At 41.7% G+C, this 13471-nt stretch overlaps 1 protein-coding gene across 1 annotated transcript; it reads right to left on the bottom strand.

Moving 5' to 3' along the window:
• Positions 1 to 11488: 11488 nt before the first annotated feature.
• LOC122070228 (protein FAR1-RELATED SEQUENCE 5-like) lies at positions 11489 to 12100 on the bottom strand. Its single transcript, XM_042634354.1, has one exon. It carries the CDS (start codon positions 12098 to 12100, stop codon positions 11489 to 11491), a length of 612 nt encoding a protein of 203 aa, XP_042490288.1.
• Positions 12101 to 13471: the final 1371 nt, after the last annotated feature.

Genomic DNA, 13471 nt, shown 5'->3' with positions numbered 1-13471 from the left:
GTCCGACTGCCTAGTGAACTAGGCCATAGAGCTGGGAGAATTTGACATCCAGTATAAATCAAGAACCGCGATAAAAGCACAGGCCCTAGTAGACTTCATAGTAGAGACAATGCTCCCAGATGAACCCCAAGAGTTTGTCGAGGCCCGAGCAGAAAAGACTTGGACATTGTATATAGATGGTGCATCCAACAATGCAGGAAGTGGCACTGGGATCATACTTGTCAGCCCCGAAGGATTCAAAATTGAGTATGCCTATGATTTGATTTTGATGCCTCAAATAATAAAGCTGAGTACGAAGCATTAATAGCTGGAATTAATCTGGCACGGGCTTTGATGGTACAGGAGTTAGTGGTGCATAGTAACTCACAACTCGTGGTGCGACAGGTGAATGGAGACTATGGAGCCAAGGAACAGAGGATGGCTAAGTACTTAAAGATGGTGCGAGAGAAAGTAACAACCTTCAAGGAGTTTGAGATAAGGTAGGTGCCACGGGCAGAGAATGCCAGCATAGACGCACTGTCGCAGTTGGCCATCTTTGACTTCATGAACCTTGGACGATTGGTGTATTTTGAAGTGTTACCCAAGCACCAAAAGACCGGTGTTACCCATTGGCGAGAACAGCCTCAGCTGGATGGATGCATAATTGGGTACTTAAAAGGAGGAGTACTCCCCAAAGATAGGGATGAGGCAAGAAAGGTACAAATGCAGTCAGCACACTTCCTACTGAAGGATGAGACACTGTACAAGATAGGGTTCACCACACCCTACCTCAAATGCTTGAACCTTACCGATGGCAAGTATGCACTCCGAGAAGTACACGAAGGGATATGTGGCCAACATTTGGGAGCCCAGGCCTTGGCCCACAAAGTGTTGAGGCAGGGCCTATTCTGGTCGACCATGAGGAAGGATGCAGAGGAGTTCGTTAGGAAGTGTGTTAAGTGCCAGATGTTCGCCCCCATCCCTCACCAGCACTCTACCAAGCTTTTCTCCTTGTCAAGCCCGATCCCATTTGCCATGTGGGGAGTGGACATCCTGGGCCTGTTCCCCCTGGCCATGAGGTAAAGAAAGTTTGTTTTGGTGGTAGTAGACTACTTCACGAAATGGGTAGAAGCCGAAGCACTGGCTACGATATCCTAAAAGAATGTAAGGGACTTCTTTGAGAGGGCGGTGGTCTATCGATTCGGAATCCCTTGGGTGGTAATAACGGACAATGGAACTCAGTTCGCTAACCCAAATTTTGGCTCGTTCTGTGAGGCCCTCGACATTAACCACAGGAAAACATCCATTGATTACCCATCGACCAACGGATTGACGGAGGTAACCAATCATACCCTACTCCAAGGAATAAAGAAGAGACTGGATGATGCCAAGGGATTATGGGTAGAAGAGCTATAAAACATCCTTTGGGATTACCACATGACTGAGAGATCCACCACCAGAGAAACACCCTTTAATTTAACTTACACCACTGAAGTTGTGCTCCCGGTTGAGGTAGAAGCCATGATCCATTGGGTTTAGTGCTACGATGAAGAAGAAAATGACAAAGGGCTTCAAGCAAATTTGGACCTTCTGGAGGAAGTACGAGAAGCATCGAGGGAAAGGATCACAACCTACCAGCAGAAGGTTGTGAGGTATTATAATGTAAAAATCCAAAGGAACGAGTTCAGGGTGGGTGACCTCATCCTAAGAAGGCCAGAGGTATCAGACCCAAAGAATCAAAGAAAGCTAGCTCCAAATTGGGAAGGGCCTTACGGAGTCTCAAGGGTAATACGACCAGGGTCCTACCACCTGGAGACTACGGGGGGAGAAAGGGTACCCCGATCATGGAACTCGAAGAACTTGAGAAAATTCTACCAGTAGTAATAACATGCCTAGCAGTAGTAGCAGGCACATCTACATTCACTTGGTAACATTTTTTGAATTCTTAGGCACTTCCAAGTTGTAATTCTCCATCTCAAGTGCTCCAGAGGATTTTTATTTCATAATATATAAGCTGGTTCACGGTAATTATTTCCAGATAATGGCTATGGAACGTGCACCCTTCGGTTGGGGACTCAGGCTGAAGCCATGATGACCTGACCGAAAGGATACCCCTTGGTTGGGAGCTAAGCCCAAGGCCTAGCTTAGGACCAAAGATCTCTCCCTCTGTCGGGGTGGCTCAGGCCAAGGCGGAGTAGACCTGACAGAAGGGATCCCCAAGATGGAAGGCTCAGGCAGAGACGAAAGTGCCCAACCGAAGGTCCACTCATTGCGACAGGAGGGCAGCCAACAATGCCCCTCATCCTTCGGTCATAAAGGAAATGTCAGTGGTTGGGCGTGAAGGAAAACAACGCTTGACTTGCGTAGGAGCTTCGGCCTTATGCTCCCACCTTGTAATTAAGGTATGACTATCACTTAGGTCACTTGCATAAGAGCTTCGAATTTCATATGCCTACTTGTGTGCCAAAGCCCTGTGATAGTCCTTCGGGTTCGAAGTTCATCATCGGAATTCCAAAACAAAAAAAAGAGAGTACAAGGGGATCTAAAAGGAGAAGGTGTTCCATTCATCAAAGAATCCTGAAGGCAAAAATTACATAGAGGCCTAAAGGCATAAGTCAAAAAGATATAAAAAGGATACCCGAAGGCAAAAAGTAAAAAAAAAAAAAAAAAAACGAAGGCAGACATCTCAAGGGGCTTCGATCGGGAGAACAACTTCGCTATCAACAGCACCGGGGATATATTGGTCTGAATCGTCATGACCAGGAGTAAGGGGGACTTCATGGGGCCTTTGAACCTCCTCATCACCGCTCTCCTCGAGCTCGGTCACCTGAGTGGCCACAGGGGCAGGAGCCGAGGCGGCTCCACCTTCCTCCTCAAAAACTAGGCCATTATCCTCAAAGGATACCTCAAGGTAGTGCTCGAGGACCCAGTCACAGACCTCGGTCGAGCCCATCGTATACCTAGGAGCAGCACCCTGCTTATCCTCTTTATAGAAGTCTTTAAAGGTGTTGTACATTTTGACCCCTCGGGCTTCAGCTGCTTCAGGTCTTGCAGACATTTGAGACCTAAGCTCTGATAGTTCTCGATCGTGCTCTTGACGAACCCGAAGAAGTTCAGTCTCTAGGTGCTCTACCTTCTCAAGTAGAACAGAGCGCTCATTCTCCAGGTTAACCTTCTCCAACTCGGATCTCTCCAAGTCCTGAGCCATAGCCTTAACTCAGACGATAGTTGGGCAAGTTGGTTTTGGGCCTGAAACATTTACAAAAATAAGTTAACGATAGAGAAGGAAATCTGAAGACCAAAGACTGAAGGAAGCTTACCCCTCCCATGTAAAAGCATGCGTTGGTCACCATGGTTGAGGTCCCCTGCTTCTAGGCATCAAAAACATCCCTCGGGAGGTTCCCCTTCAGTACCAGCTCCCAAGACACCCTTCCGATGGCAAAAGAGTCATCCTCCTTCACAGACCAATAAGGGACGAAGTCGCGCTCGCACCTACCTCGGTTCTGTGTCGGGCTCTAGAAATAAACATTAAATGAAGGCTCAAGTGGGGTAGAGGCATCTCGATCTTACATTGCTAAGGCCTGAATGGCCCCGTCGGTAGGATCGCATGTGAGACCCCTCTTCCTCTTAGAAGAAGGCTCGATTAGCTTAGAAGCTGGAACCTTCCTCTTCTCCTTTTGCCTTTGCTTCTGCTCGGGCCTCCTTCACCTCTGGCCTCCTTCACCTGAGCCTATTTTGCGGCCACCGCAGCCCTAACATCCACCCTAGAGAGTGACCCTAACTCACTAGGGTCTAAGCCCAAACCGAAACAGGACAGCGTCCGATTAAAGATTATCAAACTCAACTGACAGACTCTGAGGCTTATATTTGGCCAATGCCAATGACTCCACATCCACCCCGAAGAGGATGGGCAAGGAGATCACATCTTTCAGGTCGAGGATGTCCCATACGTTGCCGATGGGGAAACCCTTGGACGATCTCACAAAGAAGTATTTAAGCTTCTAACCATGGATCGACGAAGGATACCCATTCAATAGCCTAATGTCCTTCCAAGGCCTGAAGTAATACTAGCCTGAGTCCCCTTTACTGGCACCGAGGGACAGACAGTTGAGAAGATGAGGAAGCGAGATGGGCCTCTGAACCCGAGAGAAGTACACTATGAAACTAAGGATCTGTCGCCACCCATTCAGAGTCAACTGGGCAAGGCAGATGCCATAGTGCCGAAACACTTGGCTAAAGAAAGGGTGGAGCGGAAGCCAAAGCCCTGCCTTGAAGGCATCTCGGTAGAAGCAGAGTTCACTAGGGCCCCTATAACTGGCCCTGTCAGTGGGCCTCGGGAGCCAAAGGTCGAATTCACCAGGGATACTACAGGATACCCAAAGCTCATCAAGCTTGACCTCAAACATAGTAGATACTATGTCCTTAGCCTCTACAAGAAGAGACTCATTCATCTGAAATCGGGATTCAAGAACCCCTTCCATAATATCCTCCACACTCGAAGCACCTGCAGATCCGCGAGGTGTCATAGTAGAGGAGGAGACACAAGATGAATGGGACTCTGAGGATGAACCTAAGGACATGCCTCAAACATGTTTGGGGCTACGATACTTGGGGTTAGAGACGGTCCCCTCAGAGGATGAGGGTCTACTACCGAAGGAGCTAGACATGGAACTTACTGATGATGATGGATGAAAAAATTCGAAGATGAAGGGGAAGGTAATAGACTAAAGGTTAACAGCTTTGGGAAAAATTGCCTAAAATGAGGGGAAGTCCCTTTATATAGGCAAGGTAGTAATGATCCAACTGCTCGAGGCCATTGATTCCTGAGGCACTCTAAGCAAGGCATGAGTGACACGTTGCTCGAGCTAGAGACACGAGCAACGCATTACAAAAGCCAAATACACGAGGAATAAAACCTAATCGAAGGTACCTACCTTGGTTGGGAGCTCAGGCCAAAGCCGAGTAGACCTGACCGAAGGTCACTACCTCGGTCAGGGGCTCCAGCTAAGGCCGAGTGAACCTGATCGAAGGTCCCTACCTCAGTTAGGGGCTCGGGAAAAGGTCGAGCAGACCTGACCTAAAGGTGCCCACCTCGGTTAGGGGGCTCAGGCCAAGGCCGAGTGGACCTGACTGTAGGTACCTACCTCGGTTGGGAGCTTAGGCCAAGGTTGAGCAGACCTGACTGAAGGTCTTTGCCACTGTTGGGAGCTCATGCCAAGGCCAAGCAAACCTGACCGAAGGTCCCTACCTCTGTTGGGAGCTCAGGCCAAAGCCAAGCAAACTTGACCAAAGGAACCTACCTCGGTTGGGGGCTCAGGTCAAGGCTGAGCTGACCTGACTAAAGGTTCTCACTACGGTTGTGAGCTCAAGCCAAGTCCGAGCGATCCTGACTGAAGGTCCAATCCACTATTGGGGAGCTTAGGCCAAAGCCAAGCAGACCCTACCGAAGGTCTTTTTCTAAGATAGGATGAAAGCCGAAGCCGAAGGAATAAGGCCTAAGGAGCACATGAATGGGAAAGAAAATGATGGAAGACATGGTTACTCCCACTGGAAAAGCCTCCTAGTGGAAGTAAGGGGGCTATTGATACGCTTGAATTATTCACCCAGTGAAGCAAGAACAAATGGCATCCGAGGGAAGGACACGTGTCGCCCAACAGATAGAGGCCGTGAGGATTCAAAATACGTGAGGAGAGGATACCCAGATAGGGAATATTCCCCCCCAAAGGGGGTAGGACATATCTGAGTAGGACTCGGATAAGGGGGAAGATGTATCCAAGTGGGACTCCCAAAAACCCTAAACCCTAGAGGAGAGAACCCTATAAGAGGGGACCGAGGGAGAGGGGAGAGGTAAGTCGGAACACAAAACATTACTCCTGTGAAAAAACTATTCTGTTGGTCTCTAACTTGGGCGTTGGAGGACTAATCCCAGAGACACCTCCGGGCCTCTACCTTCTGTGCTATTGCAGGATCGACGCTCTGCCTCATATAGATTTTTGGCAGCAACACTTCTCATTAAAGTTTCAATTCGTGGAGCGGTTACACCATCGGGGGGTATTAGGCAAGGCGATCCTCTCTCCCCTGCATTATTTGTGCTATGTTCTCAAGCTCTTAGTTCCCTTCTGAACCATTCTGAATCTCTGGGCCTTATTCATGGTATGAAGGTGAGAAGCAGATCTGTCCCCTTCACCCATTTACTATTCTCTGATGATAGCCTCCTCTTTGCCGAGGCTAATCTACAAGAGATACAGAATATCAAAGGCTTTCTCAACTTATATTGCTAGGCCAACGGGTAACTCATCAACTGTAAGAAGTCCATGCTCACATTCAGCCCAAATGCTGCTTCCAAATTCAAGTGGTGGTTCTCTAATCATTATGAAGATGCCATACTCTGAAGGTCCCAAGAAATATCTTGGCCTCCCTACTAAGTTCGAGATGTCCAAGTCTCAACTCTTCAAGGGAATGACCGATAAGGTATCAGAGCGCCTAAGTGGTTGGAAGCAGCATCTCCTTTCTCATGTTGGTCGAGAAGTCATGATCAAATCAGTGGGTCTTTCAATGAACACTTTCGCAGCATCGCATATCCAGCTGCCAGCTTCCCACCATGTCAAGATCAAAAGGGCCTCTACTCATTTCTACTGCGGAGAGAAAGATGGCCACAATAAGATCTATTGGATCTCTTGGCAGTGCCTATGTCAATCAAAAGACAAAGGGGGGCTCAGATTCCACGACTCTAAGCTTATAATAGGGCTCTGCTCGGCCAATTAGCTTGGCGTCTTTGGAAATTCCCTTCCTCACATTGGGCCATGTTTATGAAACAGCTCTATTTCCCTAATGTTGGCTTTCTTCAGGCTTGTTTGTGATCTAATCCTTCATAGGCGTGGTGAGGTATCATTGAAGGAAGGAAGGTCCTTCAGGTAGGCCTTCTTTGGACTTTTGGTTTGGGTATGGATATCTTAGTTGAGTTTGATAGGTGGATCTCGACCAACCCTAACTTTAAGATCAGATCTCCTCTTGTTCGGCTACCGATGGGTTTAAAGGTCTATGACTTAATTGATCAGGACAACCACTGTTGGAGGAAGGATCTTCTCATTGACCTCCTCCACCCCTCTAATGTCGTAGAGATTACTAAAACCAACTTGAGCCTTTTCCCTTGTCCTGACCTACTCGTTTGGGGTGGAACAAAGAATGGTAGCTTCTCAACAAAATCAGCTTACCATCTTCTATGTAACAGAGTCGATGGCCCGATTGAGAGAGTCACATCTTCCTCCACTTCTCACTCATTTTGTCATATATCCGAAGAATTCTGGAAATGGATCTGGTCATGCCCTACTCTTCTTAAAATTAGAAGCCTTCTGTGGAGGGCTTATGTGAATGGCTTGGCGTCAACTATTGCCCTCTCGCATTGTCAGATCCCTATAGACTCTTTATGTCACCATTGTGGATTCTAAGACGAGACCACAAATCACATTTTACTGGACTACCCTTTTGCTAGAGTCATTTGGTTTGGATCTTCACTCTCATATGTCCCACCTCTAAACCCATACCTTCCCCAATTCATTCAATAAACTCTTTCCTGCTTGGGCTCTAAAAATGGTCGTGAACTAAGTGCTTTGGGGATCGAGCTCCTCTATGGAGAGGGATATGGTGGAGAGTCGGCGGAGACGGCTTTCGATGATGACATGCGGATAGTGACACGTGTCACGATCTGATGGGAGATGCAAAACATGTTGGCTGAAAACGTTAGCGGTTTAGGTTTTTGAAAATTTCCCCCTCTTCTTCTTCTTCCTCCCCTCCTCTCCTCTCTCCAAATCATGAAGACAAAAGTCATAGAACTAGGGCTTCTCCTTCTTCCTCCCTCTCATTCTAATGATAGAATACATATAATCGATCGTGCATCCCCGCCGTGTTGCTCCCTCTGCAAACATTGGACATGAGCAAACAGAATCCTTTAAGAGATATTACTCACTACCAAAGTTAAGGAATTTCCTTTTCTTTCTTTCCCTTCTATTAAATTCTTAAATTTCTTCATTTCTTGTACAAGTAATCTCTGAATCTCAATTCTTTCAATCTACTGTTGTCATCTACACATACTCGCTTCGCAAACATTTCTTCCATTAAGTATTGTGTTCTTCAATTTTGAATTCTCCTCAGATTTGTTTTTAGATTATTTTTTATTTCTTTCTAGAGTAATTTTTTTATCTTTTTTTGGTGAATTGAAAGTTTCCTTTTAGATATGATTTTAGTGGGTTACTTTTTTTCAGTTTCATCCTTTCAGATTCTCATTTTTAGACGTTTTTGCTTTGGGTTTGAAGTTCATATTCGTTTCTCATGTAATTCGGTTCATAAATGTTGGGTTTGCGTGGGTTGTTTCTTGTTCGAGTACGAAGTTTAGCCTCTAATTTTAGTTTACGATTTTTTTTTTAAAGGTGATTGACTTGTTTTCCATGAGCGGCACTTACTTTCCTGCACATTGCCTTCTCCGTAGCTCATCTTTTATGGACATTCAAGTTTAAAATTTAAGAAGTTCTGATTCTTCTTTCAGAACATAATTGATGCTTCCAGTTGGGCCACTAAACTAAATTTTGTGTGTGAATAGCATTTTGAAGTGAGCATGTTTTGTCTTCTAGGTTTGTTTTCGAGTATAGCATGGAAGGCATTCTTGTCAGGAGGGTCATTCCTTCATACAACTGTTGCCTCTTCAATGCAATTGGGTTAGTGTTCCATTTATAGTTTAATTTTTTTTGGGTTGTAGGAGTGTTGATGGTAAATTTTTTCACTACCTTTCTCTATTACTTAATTATAGATATGTTATGGATAGCAGTAGTGTTGCTGGTTGTTCTTCTATGATGGGCTTATCAGGCTACACATTTATTTATAGTATTCAATTAGATGGTACTCAAATTATATTTGTAGGTGAATCTTTAGCTCAAATTGGAAGAGGACCTGAATATTACCCAAGGTATGATGGTTCAAATCCATCAAGATTCTTGTAATTTGACTTTACATCTTTTTTAACTTGTCTTGTGAATGTTGGGGAAATGGAAAAGCAATTTATAAACAAGTCCATTTTGATGGCTTGTCTCAATTTCATATCAGACCAACTAATTGATCTTCATCAGTTCATCCAAACATACCCACTAACCAATACTCAACAAAACTGTGCTGGTTATGTGGGATTAGAATCTCAAGAATTTTGTGGTTAGATCTAATCTTTCTACCATTCACCATTCAAGTCAATCCAAAACTGATATGGTAGGCATAAGCTTGCATGATATGTTTTGTCTGAAATTGAATATTGATATGTGAATCTAGAATAGAAATTTGAAAATGGGTAGACTTTCTAGAGAATTAGAAACCAAGCAAATTAACATCTATATTGTAAACACCTTCATAATTTATGATATTCAAAGCAATGGCAATTTTGTATTAAAACAAGCACACCAAGGCTCAGAATGAGTGTAGAAGGAAGCCATAAAAGAAAAGGTCAATAAATAAAAAAACAAAATGTAGAATAGAGGGTGAAGAATACCTTCAAACCCTTCCAGAGACTACAATGTATTTATGGAATGAAAAAAACAAAAAACTAAAAACTAAAAAAAAAAACTAAAAAAGAACAAACCTGAAATCCTTTGTACACAGAAGAAAAGAAAAGCTGACATATGAAAAATGATCAATCAAATCTACTACACTTTCAAGCTGAAACTGCAAACAGGGCCCGGTCTTGCCAGAAAATTACTAAACAACCATTCTCTTCTTTGGTCTTAAATCCATCACAACCAGGTCCAAAAACCCCATTTTAAAATATTACTTCACACTCACTTGAAAATTCAGCTCAAGCAACACCATATCCAAGAATCTTGATGGATTCGAACCATCATACCCTGGGTAAATCCCAGGCGCTCTTCCAATTTGAGCTAAAGATTCACCTACAATCTAAAAATGTAAGTTTTCAAGATACTAAATTCCAGCCAACTAAAGATAAGTAGAGATATTCAAGTTAATAACAATTGGTATGTAGTAAATAAATAAATAAATAAAACTGAACAACCATCAATATCCAAAATCAATATCCAAATTCAACAACCAAAATCAATGATCAAAGATGATAAATGATGTCCTTAATCCCATTCCTAGTATTGGTGCAAAATAGATGATGCTGATGCTTGAGATGAAAACTGAGAAAGAGCTTGATCCAAGGTTCCCTGCATAATGACAATAATATGAATAAATTTTAAAATACTGAAAATGGCAACTTTGTGAAGCTAATGGACCACAATTGTAAATAACAACCTGTAGAACTTCGGTGAAACTAACTGGTACATTTGAAATTGTAAATTCAGCAACTGACTGAGTGATATTTGGTCCTCCATTTTTCCTTTTCTTCCCTTGTTTTTCTACCCAACTCTTCTTCCTTCTGTTTCCTTTTTTACCTGGATTTTTTTGCTTCAATACTAGTCCATTGTTTGTACTGGAGACCTTATTAGAGACAAGTGTCTCTGGACCATCAAACACAGTGATACTTTCAAGTTGTTGACATTATTCTTTTACAACATTTTTTATCAAGGCAAATCCTTTAGTTGAATTTGAAGCTTGTAATGCTATCTTAACAAGTTGTGGACAAAGATATCTGTATTGTTGTGTACAGTCTAAATTCACATCTTCGACAACTTGTTTTCCCTTATGGTCTTCCACTACCATGCTTCTTGCTACCCGTGTCCATCTTCGTAAAATATAACTGTTAGGGATACACTTGATATCTAGGACATCCAAAACTTTCAAGGAATGGCAACAAAGAATGCCAAATGTCTCATATTTCTTACAACTACATTGAATAGTCATTTGAACTCACATTCAGAACCAACAATACTAACCATATATTCATGAACGAGAGTGCCTTCATTTCAAAAATTTATTTTGTAGACACTAACCCAGTTGTACTGCTCCTGAAACCTCTAAAAAATGCAAGGAGTATAGATTTCCCCAGCTTGTTTAATAACAAGTGACATCCCGAACATGTTCCTTGGAAGTTTGTTTCTTGAATTAAACTCAACTTTTAATTCATTAGCTCATTTAGCATTTACAACCCTTTTGATTAAAAAATTGAACAACATCCAAAGAAGATTTTAGATATTCTTTCAAGTCACTATTAAAACTCTCACTGATCTGTGTACTCCGCATGCCTATTGTGAAAGTGTTTTTCATATAGCACTTTGCCCATTTATATTTTATTTCATAGATATGGAGCAACCATGAATTTTTTTCCAAGTTGTAGTCACTAAGTAACTTTTCTCAAGAATGCTCGAACTGTAATTCTTCCTCATACTGAAATATACAATTTTTTCAACTCTATGAGAAATTAAGAGCCATCTTTCATCATATTATCCAGATGTGTAATTCCATTCTGCATTATGTGCCAAGTACACAACCCATGCCATGTCTCAGGCCACACTTCATGTAATGCTTTTGCCATAGCAGCAGCTTGATCTGTGAAAATGGTTATAGATTTTTTCTACCCATTTGCTTTCGCGAATGCTTCTAATAACCAATTAAGAGATTCAAACGTTTCATCATATAAAAGTGCAACCCCGAATATAATCACCCCTCTATGATGATTAAAACTGGCAAATATCCCAAATGGCCTATATGCTTTGTTAGTGCAAAATGTGGTGTCGAAACTAACAACATCACCAAACTGTGTATAGTCATTTCTCATTTTTGGATCAGCCCCAAAAATATTAGTGATTTGTTCATCACTATCCAACTGCATTGAGTATATAAACAAAGGATTATTTCTACTCTGATCTTCAAAATATCTCAACAAACTCCCTGCTTCACCATAAGATAAGGAATTTTGTCTTTTAGTTCGTAGATAGTTCTTCTGATCTTGACACATGTAGCCAAGATTCTCTGTCCCGCCAGCTTGCCTACCCATTAACTCAAATATCGCCTTAGGGTTGATCCTTGAATCATCTGCTAAATCTATTTCATATGAATGTATCTCTGAAATCTTCCTTTGGGAACACATAAAATGCATGGTACCTAGAAAATGAAGGGAGTGATTATGTTCTTCCACAAAATCACAACACTCGTAATTTCCATTTTCCATCAAGTATATCCCCATCCATGCCGAACACTCTGTTCTTGTCTCAGCTCATGGTTTTTTAGTATGGATGTCTCATTTATCTTTTCTCCGAAAACCAGCTTTATTACAAACAAATCTCCGACAAGTTATAACTGCCTTGTTTTTATGGCTCTTATGTGTAAAATCTCTTCTAATACTAAAACCCAATATTCCTCCATAACTATTGTAGAAGTCATAAGCCTCCTTCTCTGAATTAAATATCATTCCTACCCGAGGAATCTCAACATTCCCACCTAACTCAACCTTCTCCATATTTTGACAAATGAAGTGATAAGCTGATTTTTCAGAAATTTGAAACAAGTTACAAGTTAATGAGTTTTGAGAACATCTAATTTAAGAATGTCTGAATTGAAACAATATTCAAACTCGACCAACCCATTGTAACAAGCATCAGCAATCCCATATCCATATCTATAACTAGCAAACATTACAATATCTATAGCATTAGCTAACCCATTTCTCTGTCAACCCAACATCAAAACTATTAATTCAAAATTTATGTAGAAATTAAAAATTCCATACTTGAAAATGTTAATTACTAGCTCAAAAAATATTTAAAGTTGATTATGTAGGATTGGATCGATCATGCACTATTACCATGACCGATCCAATCCGATATGTTGATATGGCTAAGCATATAAACATAATAAAGAAAAAAAAATATGCTCAAATATAAAACAAGACAGATTAAAGAATAATTGCTCAAATCAAGATCTTTGACATTTTAGATTGAAAAACATAGATGAATCATCAGAACCCTTTCTATAAGACAGATTCCACAATTGACTCCATTAATCTAGTCTTCCACCCTGAATCCAGTTGTGCCTAGAATATCTAAAATATTTAGCTTAGCCAAACATCGCTCATTATTTTCAAGAATTTTGTCTTCTACTCACGGGAATCCTATATATTAATGGCCAAATGAGTCACGACATTATAAAACAAAAGAAAACAAAAAACAAAAAAAAAAAAAAAACTTCGAAACTATTGACTATTCCTTCTCATCTATTTCCCTATAACTAATTGTTTTATTTGGATTATATAGTCAGACTGGTCTGGGATTTTTTTTTCTTCTCTTTTGAGTCAATAAATTTCTTCCAAGTCCCAAGGTTCATCCCTTATGTATTAACTTTATGCTGATTAAAATTGGCATGGATTTCATATACGTTTGGAAGGAATTAAAAAATTAATAAATTTCAAGCAAGAAGGAGTAACAATCATTACAAAAATTGAACTAAATAAAGCCTGAAGAAGAGGGGGGAAGAAGAAGAAGAGGGAGGAAGAAGAAGAAAATAAGAAGGGAGTTTCGCTTACTTGATTTCTGATGTTTGCAGAGATGGAGAAGAAATG

This window comes from Macadamia integrifolia, unplaced genomic scaffold (genome assembly GCF_013358625.1).
Source record: "Macadamia integrifolia cultivar HAES 741 unplaced genomic scaffold, SCU_Mint_v3 scaffold86, whole genome shotgun sequence".
NCBI classification, from domain to species: domain Eukaryota; kingdom Viridiplantae; phylum Streptophyta; class Magnoliopsida; order Proteales; family Proteaceae; genus Macadamia; species Macadamia integrifolia.
This window is presented reverse-complemented; position numbering and strand designations above follow the sequence as displayed.

What these genes read in the sequence shown, in the direction of transcription:
- LOC122070228 (XM_042634354.1), bottom strand. Translation starts at nt 12,100, where the DNA reads ATGGGGATATACTTGATGGAAAATGGAAATTACGAGTGTTGTGATTTT.